Source organism: Limulus polyphemus, unplaced genomic scaffold, assembly GCF_000517525.1.
Source record: "Limulus polyphemus unplaced genomic scaffold, Limulus_polyphemus-2.1.2 Scaffold1753, whole genome shotgun sequence".
NCBI classification, from domain to species: Eukaryota; Metazoa; Arthropoda; class Merostomata; order Xiphosura; family Limulidae; genus Limulus; species Limulus polyphemus.
The window spans coordinates 164,672-183,948 of NW_013667363.1; the positions used below are offsets into that span (position 1 = coordinate 164,672).

General features: G+C 30.3%; 1 protein-coding gene across 2 annotated transcripts in view; it reads left to right on the forward strand.

The window, feature by feature from the left end:
- Positions 1–19,277, forward strand: part of LOC106464829 (SWI/SNF-related matrix-associated actin-dependent regulator of chromatin subfamily A containing DEAD/H box 1-like) — a 58,571-nt gene that overhangs the window by 27,809 nt on the left and 11,485 nt on the right. For both annotated transcript variants that reach the window (XM_022392629.1, XM_022392628.1), the window contains 9 exons: positions 628–1,530; positions 2,842–3,053; positions 4,585–4,775; positions 8,950–9,088; positions 9,725–9,860; positions 10,608–10,745; positions 15,156–15,251; positions 17,535–17,639; positions 18,387–18,539. In XM_022392629.1, the coding sequence (XP_022248337.1) occupies positions 628–1,530; positions 2,842–3,053; positions 4,585–4,775; positions 8,950–9,088; positions 9,725–9,860; positions 10,608–10,745; positions 15,156–15,251; positions 17,535–17,639; positions 18,387–18,539 (2,073 nt within the window). The remainder of the gene's footprint in view (positions 1–627; positions 1,531–2,841; positions 3,054–4,584; positions 4,776–8,949; positions 9,089–9,724; positions 9,861–10,607; positions 10,746–15,155; positions 15,252–17,534; positions 17,640–18,386; positions 18,540–19,277) is intronic.

Here is a 19,277-nt window from a genome sequence, read left to right on the forward strand (position 1 = left end):
ATGTGGGAGAATTGAAGTTTTTAATTCAAAACTTGCAATGTTCTTAGATGTAAATGAAATGGCATAATAATAATAAGGTGGTGTATCTCAGTATTGTTTTAAAATTTTGTTTAAAGTTCAGTAAAATTAATACAGTTTAAAATAATGGTTGCCATAAAAAACAAAAAAAATTTGAAGTGTAAAGATATTAAAAGTATTTTTTATCATTGAAATATTACCAAAGCCTTTTTTCTTTTCCAGAGGAAAAGCAGCTGCAAGTAAATTGTAAAACCATTTTGGTTCAACAATAGATTTTGAATTGTTCACAGGAAAATCAGAAAAGAATAAAAAGAATTCTTAAGTACTAAAATTTATAATTTTTAGATGAAATTTCTTAAAAACCTAAGAACTTCTATCTATCACCATATATATATATGGTGCAACTTAAACAGCATATTTTTCTAAGGCTATATGTTTAATTTTGAAAGCAAAGTAACCTCTATAAATTACTATATTATAGTACTAAAGATGCTATACTAAACTTTAGAATAGCTAGTATTATGTTGCAATGACATAAAAGATTGTTTAAAGTAATTCATTCACTTTAAAGACTATCATTACCAAATACTTTTTTTCTTTTTTTCTCAGGAACTGCAAGACATATTAGTAACATGTGGCTGGAATGTCAAAAAAGCTCTTTGTGAGCTTACTGGAGATAAACATACCCAAAATGAAAGTTCTCAGAATGCAGAAGACGTGAGTGGATCAGCAATGAATCGTACATTATCAGAAATGAAGAAAACTAACCACACAGTGAACAATAAACAGACATTGAATATTCCCTCTTCACGGCAAAAGCTCAGAAGAATTGTTTATAATGATTCAGATGAAGAAGATAAATGTCTTACAAAGTTACATCTAACTACTTCTACAAAAAGCTATAGTAAAATTAAGCACCGGCCATGTAGAGGTCAGTTTGTACAAAAACCTTTACAGGATTTCTTGAAAGCACTGAAAACACAGGCAACTTCAGCTGCACCTGAGCCAACAGTCAATAAGAAATCATGCCTAACTATAAGTAGCAATAGTGAAAAGTATAAACTGAAGGAAGGTATTGAGAAAGGCAGTGAAGATCATCTTCAGCTACCAAAAAATCCAGAAATCGTTAAAAAAATAAACTTGCATGAACTAAGAAAACAAAAATTATTGGATAGTGCTTCTTCTGTCAACAACCATGTGGATGAAGGTGAAACAACTAGTGATGAGAGAAACAGAAGAAACATGGGCAAAGCTTCTAAGGCAAAGAAGAGACAAGATATTGGAAATGTGAGCGATGAAGAGGAAGATGACTACAAAAATGAAGATGTGTATAACAGTGAAGCCAGTGATGATGATGATGGTGGTAATGGGACTTTAACACCATCTAGAGCCAATGTACTTGCTTTTTTCCAGACTGCTACTGTTGAAGAGCTTATCACAGTGCCTAGTTGTAGCAAGAAAAAAGTAGACAGTATTTTATCTTGTCGACCTTTTTCTGGCTGGCAAGATTTGGTGAGTTGTTTTTATGTACTGTCTGTACTTAATTTTTTGTAACAAATGTTAAATCTACTTCTTAGTTGATACAGTTATCTCAAGAAAGTATTATACAAAATTTCTTTTTTCTTAATTTTTTTTATCCATCTTAGATAAGTTGGTCTGGTAAGTGATCAAATAAGGATGACATTTAAATCCGTGCCAGTAATCTTGTTCTGACAAAGGCTTAAATTAAACTACTACTACTTCCTTGGTCTCTCAAACTACAAAGTATTCAAAGTAATAGTTATAATCAAAAACTTTATCGTAGAACATCAAACTTTTGAAATAGTATACTTTATGTAACAGGAATGTGAAAAATATACATGAGCTACCCTTACTTCTTAACTTTTTTAGATTAGCACAACATACTTCTTTACACACACACGTAGAACAGTGCCATGAACAGCTTCTTTGTATTTGTAGCCAAAGGATGCAGAATTAGCATTTTATTTAAAACAAAGTAATGTGGTAATACTGGTTATTGGAAGTAATATTAAAGAAGAAAAATAGTTTTGTCTTTTTTAACAAAACAAAATCACTGTAGTGGACCTTTAGTACATTTGTATTTATTTATGTGAACCCAAGTAGGTGAGCTAAGAGAAAGTATAAAGACAAACTCTAGGTGGGTAATTAGTTTCAAATTAATCGTGCTTACTTTAAGCTCTGGAAGAGTTACATTTTTAAAACAATGGTTTTAATTTTAATTATTCAACTTAACACTGGACAGTCTGACCAATACAGAAAACTGTCCTCAAACCACAGACCAATTTTGTGGACCATTCACATGCTTGATATAATAATTTCAGAGTCAGTTTGAATAGGTTTCTTTCTATTATTTCACTTAAAAGAGCATAAGTAGTGTTAAGTACAAATAAAGGACCAAAAAATTGATAATGTATTTCATGTAGTATTTGTTTATTTGTCCATCTATTGTTCATTGTAAAAAACAAAAAAATGGAGTCTTTCTTGATCGTTGAAATGAGATCTGACATTTAGGTTTCTGTAACTTCTACGTGCTATTGATATTGTTCAAAATTCAGCTGGCCATGTTAAGGTTTTTGTTATCCAGCATAAGCCCAATGATTTATGTTAAAAAAAGTTATAGTGGTCTATGAATAAAAATTCCATCTTAGCATAGTAGTAACAATTATTTTTTTGTTTTTTGTACCAATATATTGTGTTTTTTTAAAAATGAATTCTTAAATGATCTTGTCCTAAGCACTTCATTGTAACTTTAATTTCTTCTGTTCAAGGTATTTATTCCACATACAAACATTGTTCTTGTAGGTGAAGAAATTTGAACAGTGTAAACATCTCACACCAGACCTTTTGAATGGTGCCCAGAATGTCATAAACATGAGGGCTGCCATCATCAAACTGATGCAGTGTTGTCAGCGGATATCTGACGACATGGAGAAAATAGTGGGCCAGTTATTGCGTGGAGATGGTACTGACATTGAAGGTTATATCACTCAACAGCCAGCTTCCTTAACAAAAAAGTTAGTCTTCTTTTCTGTAGTTTGATGTTTGTAAACTAAAGATTTTTGTACCAAAGAAAAGTAAAAAAAAGAAACATTTCTAACATGTACTTATAATGACAAATGTAATTCTTATAAGATAATTTTTGAATATGTATCTTGAAATTTTTTATTAATATACATCGTAAATTAGACTAAATTTGAAAGACTTAAATAGTAGGAGACCTTATCATTATTTTAAAAGTTATTCTGCAAACTTACAGTAATAAAAAAAAACATGGTTCCTGCTTTCTGCTTTTTTATAAATCATGCTTTTTTCAGAATTTTCATCATGGAGATCCAGTTAAAGTTATGTCATACAGTGTTTTATATATCATAATCATGTCATATATGAACAAAAAATGTCATAGTAACAGAGTTATTGTTCTTGAAATGCCAACATTCACAGTTTAGAGTATGTTTATGTGGCTATGAGGGAATAAGGGAAAGAATTTATTTTTTATTCTCTCCTCCTCATGATGGACAACAGTTATAAAATTCCATATACGCTTCAAAAAATTGTAAAGGGCTTATGAAATGAAGTCTGGCTGAACATACGTAGTTATAAGATAGATGCTTATTCCATTGTCTTTGGCTCATAATTTTAATGGAACTAATAACTCTTTACTTGAACTGACTGTGAAATGAGCAGCAACTGCCTATTAGAGAAACACTTTTAGAAATATATTTGTGACCGTAGAATCTACTTTGGCAGTTAAGTCTAGAGGACAAAGTTTCAAAAGTCTTCTGCCTTCCATCTTGAGGTCAACCTGTAATTATTTGTTTACCTTTTATAGGTAAATATGCTCTACTCGTTAGGAATCACCTAAGACAGATTCATAAGGTATTCATTCCCATAAGTACAATTAACATGCATTTTCAAACCTAATTGTCACCTAAAATCTTTTGAAATTCAAGGACCATATTCTTGTGTTACAGTCGTCCTTAGTAGTTTACAAATGTACTTGTCCTTATTGTCAGCAAGACTGTATTGGCTTTACCGAAAGGAAACTAATAACATGCATAAAAGAATACTCGATCTTCATATCACCCACCAAATCTAGTATAGTTGAACATTTCCTAGGATATTGTGACATAGTTGTCACATTCAATTTGTTTTAAGATCTTAGCTAGGGCCAATTATGAAAGAAGCCTCCCTATAATGTGAGCCTTCTGCTTTACAAACTGAGGTCTGAAATCAATGCTGTTGGTTCAGCAGTGTAGTCTATCCTTAAGGTTATAAAAATGTATACTTTGCAGTTTTTACCTATTAAACTAACAATATGCAAATATTTGGTACAGATAAGTTAGTAAAACAAAAACGTTTATAGCAATCAAATAGATTTTTTTCTTACCTTGCCTAAATGCACTAGCTGTAAATAAAATTTGCAATAGTTAAGGCTGAACTGCCTGATATTGATGAAGTTGAGTAGCTATTGTATAAGTTCTGTTTGGCTTCTTACCAGATGTTAAGCTAATTGATATTTGTGTAATGAAGCTACCTTTTTTTCAGGCTGCACTTGGCTCCTTACCAAATCTTAGGACTCAACTGGCTGGTACTTATGCATAGACAGGAATTAAATGGTATCTTGGGTGATGAGATGGGTCTTGGAAAAACTGTACAGGCAATATCATTTTTAACTCATCTGAAAGAAACTGGTGAAGATGGCCCTCACTTGATTGTTGTACCTTCCTCGACTTTAGGTAAGTTTTAGACTGATTTAAATGGAAACACGACAAGGCTCTTTTTAATAGAAAAGTAGTACCTTACTATTAACTTTGTAGGTCATGGTTTAAAGTGTGTTAAGCCTGCAACCTGAATGAAGTATCGGATTGGTGCCGATGTGCCCAAGATCAGCCGATATAGGGATCAGATTTTGACAGTCTGCATTTGTGTTTTCCATATGTCTGGACGTCCGTAACGTATATATATATACTAGTGGCATGTGGCAAGCTTCAAAACTCATCCTCAAATAAATTATCAGACTACAAAAAAGGACATGTTGTCATTGGAATACAAAACAAGTATATATCAGATAAAGTTGAAGAACTCCTTCTCTTACATTTATTTTCCCTTTAGACAAGTCAAGAAACAAATCCTCTTCCCAGGATACATTGCACTCTCTCCATCGCGAAGGTGCCTAAATATATTGTGTATATTCATAGGTAAACAAACTTACCGATCAGATCTCCTTAAAATTTGGTTTGGAAGAACATCAGGGAATTCTTTAGGTTGGATTGTTAATGCCATCTGATATGGAGATTGGTTACAGGCTTAAAGTGTATGGAAGTTTATGAAATTATTGAAGAATAGAATAAAAACTTTTTTTTAAGTTCGATTTGAAGATTATGATACGAAAAGTTTTATTCTTTTCAATTGAAAATTGTTTTATTTTAAAAAATTTGACCCTTTGTTGTTCAGACATAACATGCCCAGTTGAACTTTAGAATGCTTATTGTAACGTATGAAATATGTATATCTATTGTTAGATTTTTGTTAATGAAATAGGGTTTGCACAGGTCATGAAAATCCTGGAAAGTCATGAAATTTTGTTAAATTTTTTGGTCCTTGAAATCCTGTAAAGTTAAAGGTTTTCATCAGAAGGTCTTGGAAAAGTCCTTTAACTCTTTCAGCACAGGCTTGGTCCCTGGGACTAACATCATAACAATTTTGTGCTTGTTATAGTTTTCATGCTATAACTTTTAAATTAGTAAGCGTATGTCAACGAAATTCGGCAGATTATCAGTAAACATTACAATGTTTTCATAGGCATAATATAAATTTTTTTATTAAGTCTTAAAGGTTTGTTAAGCAATGTTTTTCTCATGCCTTTTTTTTTTTTTCGCATGTTGCCTATCCAACATGCAAAGTAATTTTCATTTTAAGATTAAAAATACTCTTGTGCATCAGAAACTTTTCAAATTCCACATGCAAAATCTTTATAATGTCCAAATAGTTATCAAATGTTTCTTAAGAAAAACTTTTATATTTTATCTGTTACTTTCAGTAACGAATCTCTGTATGGGTTTGGTCGATTTGACCAATCTCGTAACCACGTTAAAAAAATTAGGAAATAAATATAAATTATGCCTTTTTCGTTCTAAAATGACTACAAATTATAAAACAAAAACATAAATATTTTGACTAATTAGCTTAAATCTCATAACATTAATAATATAAAACTGACCTTTAGTCTTTACAAAGTGACATGTCTTGGCCGTGTTTTAGTAGACTAGTATTTTGTAAAATACTCACATTTCAATTATTATATATTATATATGTATACAGATTATTGTTGTTTGGAAATAAGTTCTTAAACTTATTTTTCTTAAAACATAGAACAGTAATAAAGAAGAAAAGCAAACAATTATCTCTTCTAGTTACGACCTTTGTACTTGGTTGCTGCTTGACGTAGGTTGCTAAGCCTATTAAAATTTTGCATGTGGAGGATATGAAACAAAATAATTTTTTTTAGGTTTTATATGTACATTTGAATAACCAAAAAAGAATCATAAATTACTACATCAATACCATAGAATTCCACTATAATTTATCACGCTTAGTAACTAAGCTGTATTTCAGTATAAAAAAATATGAAATTTTGAGCAGACTAAAGACACAACCTATTTCCTTGAAATTTTGGTTCAAAAGAAATGGTGTCCAAACATGTTATGATGGCTGAGAAAGCCACTAGGGGGACATGGTTATTCATGTCATATATAGAAGTAAGTGTATATAAGGGAGTGTTTCCAAAAATGGGAAATATGCTGACTTGGAAACATTGATTAGTAACAGGCTTTGAACTATGTACACCTGTTTTAATGCAATTATATGTCACAGGACTATTGTTGGAATGATATTGTTAATAAAAAATAGCCACCCAGTGGCACAGTGGTATGTCTGTGGACATGCAACGCTAGAAACAAGGTTTCGATACCCGTGATGGGCAGACCGCAGATAGCAAATTGTGTAGCTTTGTGCTTATACTACAAACAAACAAACATAAAATAAGGTCAAGAATAATTTGGTGTTATTCTAGAATCATGAAATTGTTGATAGAACATGGATGTTTCAGAATTTTCCTAATTACACCTTCAACATAAAGACTTCAAAAATAATTTCTAGCCTAAGTTCTTCATCAGTTATTGTTTAAATATTTGCTAATAAGTGGAAAGAGAAGAGAAATGCAAATCCAAGTAGGAAAAATACAATAGAATAAGTGTCATAAACCTAACCGCCATGTATGATATAGTCAAATATTTACCATTAAAAACAGTCCATCAATTTATATACGATTTATGTCTGTTATTTATACAGTGTTCAGTTTAGGCTGGGATATTTTAGTGACAATCAGGATTGTAAATACATGATTGTGATGTATATTATTCATATTGTTTTGTCCTTGTGTTTTTATTAGTTTTTCTTTTACAAATAAACTGAATACATTTCTTAAAAAACTTGTTTGTTATTATACTTGTAACCATTATGTACTTTTGGATGACTGATACACATGACAGCACCCCTGCCAATAAATAAAATTATTCAGAACAATTATTGTTTTAAATATTATTTAAATGTGGATATGTGTTGTTGTACAAGAAAACTTAAGGCTTAACATCATGTTGAAATTTAAAGGTTAAAAGGTTTATTAACCCACAAGGTTTCCTGTTTTTTTGAAATGTTTGTTAGGTGAAATTGCAGCAGTAAATTGGAAAAGATTTAAAAATAATGGAGTGCAATTGTGTGGAAAACCATGAGATGTTTTACATTGTTAATGTGCACAACAATATGAGAGGTCTCCAGAATAATATAAATGAATCTTTGAATTGGTTGGCATGGTAACTTGCCATGATGTATGTTCAGCAGCCAATCAGATATAAGTTGACATGTTGAAATAGTATGTTCAATAAATATTGTGGTTTTATTGACACAATAGAGGAGTTTTTAGCTGGCCAAAGCACAGTATTTGGGAGTAATATACAAGGATTTATCACTTGCTATTAAACTGAAGTTGAAAAAATTTAAGTATACTTAGGGGATTGTAACTGACAAAGAACTTGTTAGTGATTTGTACAGTAACACATGGTCATTTAGAATTTCTTTTAATGACTTGTTTTATAATTTTATATTTTTGCATGAATAACTATTTTTTCTATAGCTCGGTGTCGCTGTCATTCTTAGGGCATTTTTGTGCAGCTATTACCACATTTTTTATACAATACTAGTTTAATTTTGCCAGATTTCATGTTCTGTTAAAGTCAGTGAATTAGGTGCTTAAAATCACAAGTTTATCATGGAAAGTCCTGGAAGCTTTTTTTTAATCAGCCTGTGGAAACCTGATTTTAAAGCTATGAAATTCATCTGTATTAAAAGTGCTTTCTTATTTTAAGCCTTTGTAGGTTTGTATCACTATTTTGGCATTAACCATCAAATTTAATTTTAAGAGGAATGAAATATTATATGTGTATAGTAGTGGTTCAAAAAATAAGTTACCAAATTTTATATATCTTTAACAAAAATAGCTCTTATTTTTATTCATAAGAACAATAAGATATTAAGTTTGAACTATTTATTCCAAAATGTACATATATTTTCTGATATATTTTAGCCACCTTTTTTAAAGATTTATTTAAGAATGATATTTCAATCTCCAAGTGTGGATTTTCTGATAAAACACTAGCATTAGATCAAAATATCAAAAAAAGGGGTTGAAAGTCTGTTAAAATCTCTCAGCTGAATTACAATCCTCTATGAAAAGTTGTGTATGTGTTTTCATTTATGGGTATTTTATTGACAAATTTATTGGTAGATCATGCATTAAAAAACTTTAAGTAGTGAGGATGTTTGAAATTTATGTAAATATATCATTTTGGTTAGATAACTGGCAGCGTGAATTTCTTACCTGGTCTCCAACACTGAATGTCCTATGTTATCATGGGTCACAGGATGAACGCAGGGAACTGAGATTACAAATAGCAAATGATGAAGTTGAAGATTTTCACATCTTAATCACCACGTAAGTGTGTAACAGTTCTGATGTTTATTGGTTTCTTTTTTTATTATGTAGTGAAAAAAGAATGCAAAGTCCAGACCACTTAATGAAAGCAGCTTATTTCTTTGACTACAACGTCTATAGTTTTACTTTTATGCAAATAAGTTAATCTAATGTTCACCAAGCAATAGGCCTAACTTCCCAATAACTCTTTTTACAGTACTTATTACGAGTACTATGTTGAAATAGAAGCTCAATATTCATGAAACTGAAGTATCTTGCTAGCTCAGTAATAAAATCAACAATCATCTGAAACAGGCTCACAAATTGTTAATCAAATCACCTGAGTTCACTGACAAATGTTTAATGTTGTTGTACTGATTTCTTGACTTCCAAACAGGTTCTAGTCATTAAAGCATGTGCTTATCAAATGATGTCAAACTCCCTTTAGCCAAAAACAATACAAACTTTTAATTGAAAATAATGTAGCCTACAACATTATTTTTACAAATTGAACAGAAACTCTTAAATTTAAAATATGATTAAATTAAACCATGTACATTAATTTGTTAGAAGTGTGAAGAATAAAAGTATAAATTAACAAGTCAGATTGAGAAATATAAGTGGGAACTTAATGGAATGCCTTTTTTGGTTGTACAGGTACAATATGATCACTAGCAGTGCAGAGGATAGAGCTATGTTCAAGAAAATGGAATTTTATTACGTTATCTTTGATGAAGCCCACATGCTTAAAAACATGAGATCTCAGAGGTATCAGCATCTCATGAGAGTTAAAGTGAGTATGCTTTTGTCTTACTGAATATTTCATGAAATCCACATGTTGAAGAGTATTAATGCAGCAGGATAACCTGTTGTTTAATAGATCAGTTCTTGTTACAGGTGCAAAGATGTATAGTGTTGCTCCCTGATATAAATATTTTATTATTTTTTGTAATGATTGTATTATCATAGTCTTATAATTCAAGGTCAATGGTTTCACATGAAAAGTTACAATCAGTTGATATACTTTAACAGAATCTCAGAAAAGTAAATCTTAGCATATCTTGCTGACAAAGTAAGACTTGGAGGGTAATTGTCTCTGTTTACTCTTTATGGACATTATTTCGTACAAGTTATTCAAGTGTTAATGTAGATTCTTACAGTGCTTGTTTATATGAAGTTTAATACATTAAAGGTTTTGATATTTTCAGGTACAGAAAACATACATAGATTTTTTTTGCTTAATTTTCTTAATTGAACTCCTAATTTGATTAAATATTATACTTTATATTGATAATACAACAGTTTATTAAAATATTATGCAACTGAATATGATAGAGATTGTAATCAAATTTCATTCTAAAATGTTTATAAACTTCTAAAATAATATAAATTAGTATTTTGTATATATATATAGTTAAAAAATAACATGAATTTTCCTATTCTGTGACTTGTGTCATGAGGCCTTTTATTTTGAATCCCAGACAAAAATATCACTGTGTCTCGTAGTTGTCTCAAAGTTCACATCTTTCATTTCTTGCAGGCTAAACGCAGACTTCTGCTAACGGGAACACCACTACAGAATAACCTGATTGAGTTGATGTCTCTACTTATTTTTGTCATGCCTAACATGTTTGATGGGAAAATTGACCAAGTAAAACAGATGTTCACAGCTGTTTGTGTAAGTCTAAATCTCTTTATACATAATGTTTGTTAAATCTTTCTCTATATCAGAGTTTTCAGGCATTAATGTTTTCTACAACAATAGTTCCTGACCTTTTGGTCTCTGTAAATCCTTTCAACATGAGAAAGGCCCTAACAGACCCTGATCGTGCTCGTTAGTAGTCTCTGCACAGAACAGAATAAATTCAGTATAAATCTAGTGAAAGCACTAGGGACTAAACTATATATTTTCAAGTAATAATAAATAATTTCTATGTTATCTAGGACCCCTTTGAAACATTTTGTAGACCTCCAATTAAGAATTTGTATTTTGCACCAAAGACACTTTTCTAAATCTTGCAAATATTTCATTTTATAACATGTACTATCACTTGGATATTAAGTTTTATCATATTATATTTCATGAAAAACATCAGAAGTCATTTGTATTATTGTTCTTATACTCCACAACATGTTTAATAACAATTGTCATGAAAGAGTTACTTTGTAACTTCCAGTTGTAGTATTGTATTATATTTAAAGTTTAGTTGGAAAAGTTTACAATCATTCTGAGGGCAAAATTTCATAACTACATTCAGATTTTAATTAGAGGAATATAGTTCTAATATCTTTCAATAATTTTGGACCAGAAAATAGTGTACAAATGATAACAAAACATTATATAATAGCTATCTAGTTAATTTTATAAATAAAAATTTTCAAATTTCCAGTCTTTTGTTATGTTTGTAGATATCTGAACTGTGTACTAGGCTTGACTTATGTTGTTAGCTGTCAATAAGAAGTGTAGAATTAAAAGCAAGTCGTGTATCTCAATCTTCTAGAGACTATAAGATGAGATATGACTTAAATGTATGTTCTTCTCATAGAAAGTCTTGACAAACTATATTATGGTTTTAAAAATGAATTTGCCCTTTAGAAAAAAAATCATTGTAAAGTGAGCTATGAATCGAAATGATGTGAATGACTTATTTCTCTACCTGTAGAACATATAACGAAATTTTTCAGTTACACATACTCGGAGGTTGAACAGTTGAATTCCCAAGAAATTAAAGGTCTGCAAACCTTTTGTTTCCCTGAAAGGGGGCCAAAGGCTGCCTGGAGTGGTCACCTGTTTTAACCACTTGCACCATTATACAGTAGTGTGTTGTCTGTCAGTCAGCCAGTAGACACTAAAATGACATCACATAAGGGATGCTTAACATTGCAGTTTGCACTGTCGTGACATCAGTAAAATGTGCACATGTCAAGAATCATGAGAAGTATTGTGCACTCTGTAGGCTAAAACACAGCATGATATATGAAATTGAAAAGCAAAAAATAAAAAATATTTGTTATTCTTAATTTTAGTTTTATTTACTCTTGAAACAACACTTTTGGGGGACCCTGTGGAAGTACATCTAGTATAGTTTTTGGTAATGTTTCCCGTGTTTCTCATACTACATCTTTGTTATGTTGTTTCTGTGTTAAAGCTACAGTGATACTTTGTGTAACAAGAACTGGACTAAGGACATTTAAGGTTAGGGAGTGAATAGGCCTAAAGAGTTGTATAATGACTTTGATTGTAAGTCATTATTGATCATGCAAAATTTTATGTATTTTAGTAAGTTATGTAATTGCTTTATTGGGCAAAGTAATAAATACATTAATCAGTATGAAAAAGTAAAATTTATTGGATGTAAAAAATGGAACTTTCCTATCAATAATAATAAAATTTATGGTTTTACTTATCTCTCTTGTATATGCTCACCAATGGCACAGTGGTATGTCTGCAGACTTTTACTGCTAGAAACCGGGCTTTGATACCTGTGTTGGGCAGAGGACAGATAGCCCTTTGTGTAGCTTTGTGCTTAATAACAAATAACTCTTTTATATCATATATTTTGTTTTGTCAGTCTGTGATAATAAGTAAATTTCTGTAAATGTTGTGTGATGTTATCAGAATAAAAAGCAGAAAATGTGTTGTTTTATTGAAGCTATAATTTACAAGGTTTCAGAAACTCAATAACAAAAGAAAATTAGTCTTAGAAAAGGAAATATTTTTCATTGTTTTTTAAAAAAAATTTCACAATACAAGTTTTAAATTTTAGAAACTAAAAATTTATACAAAACTAGATATAATTGTGATTTGTTTTACACAAAACTACACATTTTTTTAATAAAGTTAGTGTTATGTTTCATACAAATTAAGTAGTTTGTTTCCAAAACAGCTGGTCTTTAGAATTGACAGAATCTAATTCTGAAAGGGTTAACAGAATCTGCTTATTTCATGATTGACTAAACATTATACAATGTATTAAACAGATAACTATTTTATCAAATCAAATTAATTTCTTAGTTTCAGTATAGTATATCGCAAAACAAATATTTTTTATTCAATTCTTATGTTTTTCAGTGCCACCTAGTGAGTGCTAGAGTAACTGAGCATCTAGTTAACTGTTGAAGTATTTTACTTTTTCATCGTTTATCATAAGTGATGTTAATTTGGAGTGAATCTGTGAAAATAAGCATAGTATAGATCATAAATAGGATTTAGGGAACACAACAAATTTACTACTAGCATGGCTCAATCATACTTTGGACTTGTAGTCAAATGGTTGCGAATTCTAGGCTGGTTCATGTCATGCTGTTGTGTTCTTGAAGAAGACACTATTCTAATTGTTTCAGTCTTACTAAGCTGCATGATGGGTACAAGCGGTCAGCTGGGGGTTAACCTGCGATTGACTGGCACCCTGTTCTTGGGTAATGTGTCACCATTCTTATCTGCTTGTGACAATTTAGCAGAAGTTCAGCACCAGATTCTATGGACCATCTTGGCATTGGAGGGATTTCACTTTGACCTTTGGGGAAAATTCTTATTAATGGGAAAAATACATTAATTTAATTAGTAAAACAAAAAATGATGTCATGAAACAAGTATGTAAAATAGAATAATTTATTAATTTGTTAATAAAAGTGACAATTTCTAAACATAAAAGTTGTAAAATTAGGTATTGCAACATGTATATTCAGAATTCCTTTATTTCTAAATATAAAAACATGAAATACATATAATTTGTGTAAAAATGTCAATAAATGAAATTTAAAGGCTGCCAAAAAATGGCTGAGATGTTCAAACCGATAGAAGTAATATATGATCAGCTTAATTCATTGAATGCAAAAATGATCGTTAGAACTCTGGTTTGTTTATTTTAGGGTAATGTATTTCAATAAGAGACCCCTTGGAAGTCTCAAGTTCAAGTATACAAAAAGTGTTACATTTTATAAAAATGTTGAACAGGACTTGCTGTGCTCCACACTGTCAAAGGAAGTGTTAACTAAGAAATGAATGAGGTAGTGTAGAAATAGTGGTGATGTTTATACACAATCTTTGTCATACATATTCTGAGAGGCCAATAAAAACTGCTTCATAAAAAAGGCATCTAAGTGAATATATGATTTGTAAATATACATACTTATTAAGAAATAAACCTATATGAAATATTTTTATTAATATAAATAACTTCTGTATTACTAAAACTTTAGTGTAAGCATATCCTCCACACACTGTGCAGACTTTATTGCCATTGAGCTGCTAGGTAGAGCCATATTTCATTACTTGTTCTTGTATTTTTTACAAGATATTTAGAGCTTTTCATGGCCACTAGATATCTTCTGTGTAATTTTATATTGAGTATAGAATTTTCTGTTAAATACATATTTTTTTTTCTGCCTCTGTTATTTTTACAATCAGACATGATGATGTAGCTATGCCCAGCTTATTTAAGCTTAGTAAATGTTTATTTTTGTTCCACGTGTCTTCTCCAAGATGTTATTTTAGGTTTATAAAATATCCCTCCCCCTTTTTCCACATAATTTTCAAGGATGATTTTTTGTTTTGTTTTATTAGGATCTAAAATGTTTACTTGAAAAGTTATACCGTAGATATATTGTATCTTAGCATGTTCCTGAAGGTGTTTAGTGTTTGGAGTTGTTACGTTTGAGCACTTGACCCGTTGGCTTCTTTTGACAATGAACAAGTTGAAGAAAGTTGGTACAAATGTTTAACTGTTTGTTTGAAAAAAAAAATATTTTTATAATTTTCATGAAAGATGTCCTGATTAAAGCCTTGAATAATTAGGGATCACTGAGTGCGTACAAAAAGTAATCGGAATAAGACATTCAACAGACACTATGTTTTGTTGATCTGAATTGCTGATTTGTGTGGTGAATAAAATATATGTAGTTTATTTTGAAAATTTGGTATCTCCTTAAACTACTGATCTTAATAATTTATTTAAGATTTATTTTTTTACTGGATTTTTAGCCTAGACTTTTTCTGTGGTAAAGTGTTCAATGTATATATATTAGTGTGTGTGTGTGTGTGTAGTAATGGTCATAAGAAAAGTTCATAAAAGTTTGTGTTTTCCAGAAATCTGAAGAAAACAGGGGTAAGTTTGAAAGGGAACGCATTGACCATGCCAAGAGAATGTTGAAACCATTTTTATTAAGAAGGCTGAAAAGTGAGGTATGTTCTAATCATCATGTATTTATAATATTTTTCTTAGCTCTAACCACATTGACTTGGTGGATACTACAAGTTGCTCTGAATGTTATCATAATTAGTTAATATATCCCTATCAGTTACTGTAACTCCAGTTGTCCATACACACTTGAAGATGTCATACCAGTCCTATTCAATGCCTTTTATTGCACAGTTACTCATACAATATATTATTGTACTTATCTTGTTAATATCTTATCTTGTATCTGCTAGTTAATCATCCAAATACCAATAACGCTAACAAGTGGTTTAGTTTTTATTTCGTCTGAGAAACTTCTCTTAAGAGGATATAATGTAGATGAAGGGTGAATGTTTATACTTCTAGAGCTGAAATTAAGTTAGAGATGAATAAAAACCAATAGTATTGATGATTTGGTGTTCATACCAACAAAGTTTGATTAATGATAAATGATCTTATGTTAATAGTTTTCAAACTTAGTGAAAGATACACAAGCAATTGTAAATGGTTAATGAACTTATAAATATGTTGATGGTACACGAACTTGTGGGTAATAAACATGTAGTTTTTAATGAATGAAGTAGATCATATTTATAGTTTTGAAGTGTCATTAAGAATACATATACATAGCTACTTGAATTCATGTTTATAGTCATGGATAATAATGAAGGATAGAAATCCAATTGCATAAATAGTAGATGAACTGATGTTTGTGTCTATAGTTTGAAACTTAGTAAATGATAGATTTTCAGCTGTAACTGATAATCTAAATTTTTAAATTTTTAGCATTAAAATTGTTAATTGTTGTTCAATGGTTGAATTTAAATATTTGGCACTAACATGTCTACTTTTGAAACTTAATCAGTTTTCATGGTCATTTAAATGATTTTAAGTGATAACCTGAATTTGCAACCTGTAGTACAAACCTCATTTGCTTTGTGCAGCGTAACTCTTTCCTGGTGGGTCAAAGGCCATGTCATCATGTTTGTTGACTCTCATTCAAAATTTTATTGAACTACTATTTCACGAATTTATGTCAGTAAGTTTGGTATCAAACTGTAGATTATAATTCAAATTTTAGTATTATACATTATTCAATTTCTTAATTTAAAAAACACCTAAACATTGATTTTTGTGTGTCAAATGGTATGTTAAATGTAGCACTGGTTCAAAATAAATGTTTCTGATGTCAAAATATCAAGTCTATAGTTTTGTACGAATTAGGAATTCAAATAACCGATATTAGCAAGCTAAAATATAAAATAGGAACCTCGTATCTTTTCTGTTTGCTGAGATATCACTCATGTACTGAATCAAACACACTTCTTTCCATTGTTCCTTATATACACTTACTTCAATATATGATGTGAATAACCAATTGAAAGCTCAGAATGTGGCTTTCTCAGCCATTTCAAAGTGTTTGGATGCCATCTCATTCTTTCAAATCAAGATTTCAAGGAGGTAGGTTGTGCCTTTAGTCTACTCAGAATTTCATATTTTTTTAGACCAAAATACAGCTTATTTACTGAGCTTGATAAATTATAATTTGATAAATTATAAAGGTCAGTTTTATATTATTGGATACGGTAACATGAGAGCATGTGTGCTGCATCATTGTAACTTCTGTATTGTTAGCCAGACAATGCTGAAAGGTCAATATAATAAAAATAATAAATAAATATATATATATATATGTATGTATGTATAATGTTATGAGATTTAAGTGATTTAGTCTGAACATTTACATTTTCATGTTACAATTTGTTGTCATTCTAGAATGAAAGAGGCATGATTTATATTTATTTCCTAGTTTTTAATGGTGGTTATAAGATCGGTCAAATATACCAAACCCTTACAGAGATTCCTTAGTGAAAATAACAGATAAGATAAAAACCTTTTTCTTAAGAAATGTTTGATAACTATCTGGACATTATAAAGATTTCACATGTGAAATTTGAAAATTTTCTGATACATAAAAGTATTTTGAATCTTAAAATCAAAATTACTTTGCATGTTGGATAGGCAACATGTGAAAAGAAAAAAAGAGCATGAGAAAAACATTGCTTAATAAACCTTAAGATTTAATAGAAAATTAGATAATTTGCATATGAAAGCATTGTAATGTTTATTGATAACCTTTTTTTAAGATATGCTTATTATTTTAAAAGTTATAACAAGAAAACTATAACAATAAGGTCGGTCCCAAGGACCAAGCCCGTACTAAAATGAGTTAAAATTAATGCATTGGTGAGCATTATGTCAGGAACTGTGTTTTTTGTCTTATGAAGGTACTTCAGCAATTGCCTACCAAGCATGAAGAAATTATATATCGCCCTTTATCTGATGTTCAGAAAGACCACTATAACAGACTTGTGGCAAGGCTTTCTAAAGAAGTAAGTACATAAGTTGTATACATGCATTTGTTAGTGAAGAATCCTGTTAAATAAATCCCCTTACACTTATAAAGTGCTAAAGTGTGTAACCAAAAAATGACATTATTCAAAAGTTTTGAGTGATGTTTTAGACACTGGTAACTTTAGAAGCTTAACAGCTTTTAAAGAAATTAAGAACTTTATCACTGATCCAAGTCTTGTTTAGAATTATAGTTATTAGAAACAACTTGAAAAATTAATGTATTTACCACAGTCACGCACATTCATAATGAGAATACCAGAAGATATAGGTCATTTGATGTCATTTTAACTTGTTTGCAAAGCTAATTAGGTGCTATTGTATGTTATGCTTATTTTTTGAAAATTATCAGATGCCACCTTATATTCCATTAATTAGTTTCAAATGTAAGATGTATTGTATAATACCGTCTGTTTTTTGAAAATTCTAGTATATCATTTTATACCACACTGGTTATTTTCAGAAACTTACCTTGTGTTTTTAAACTTCATGTAGATTGTTTCAGTATTCTTTAATATCAGTTTTTTATCATATTACCTATCTCCCAAAACTTCAAGTATAATCTTGTATTGGTTACTTTCATTGGCTAGTTATTATATCACATTAATTTGGCTATTACTAGATTAAGTATGAAATTCTGATGTATTAATAGTTTTCTCTCCTTACGATGTTTTAAGTTTCCTTACTAATCAAAGTGATTAACTTTTGTTCTTTTTTTTGACTTGTAGGTGCAGGAAGGAAGGGATGGAAATCGGGACAATGTAAATAAATCAAACGCTGGGATGATGATGCAGCTGCGAAAGGCTGCAAATCATCCTCTACTCTTTCGAAACCACTATACTGATGAAATAATACGGAAGATGGCAAGAGAAATCATGAAGGTAAAAGAGCTAACTTCAAATTACAATGTGGTTTTCAATATTATTATATGAAACAAAACTCAGATCACCCATTATCAGTAAATAAAACTTATCTATCAACAAACCTGTCTTTGATGAAACCGTAATAGGTTAGCAAAAATAACTTACCTGGAAACAAACCTTAAGTCATAGTGTAACTTCAATTTCTTAACAGAAGTGAGTTCTCTGTAAACATATCTCGAGCCATAATGTAAATTTAATTTTTGATAGAAATGGGTTATCTATAAATATATCTTAAGTCCTGGTGTAACATTAATTTTGTGGCAGCAGAAATTAATGTTACACCATGGCTTGATATATATTTACAGACAACTGCACAGAAATTAATGTTACACCACAGTTTGAGATGTATGTACAGACAACTCATTGGGGCAGTTTTCTGTAAATATATATCAAGCCATGATGTAACATTAATTCCTTGGCAGTAATGAGTTCTCTGTAAATACGTCTCAAACTGTGGTGTAACGTAAATTTCTGGGCTGCAATGAGTTGTCTGTAAATATATACACCTGGAAAAAGTTAAGCACCCCCGTGTTTTTTTCAAGTGATTCAGATTCGACGTTCTTGTGACTGATTATAAATTACCATTCATTTCAAATGAATTAAAAATGCATTATTGGGCACAAGAAAACAAGATATCACATAAAATAACAATTTTAATTTTACTATATCATGACATCAAAATAATGGACAGTTTTC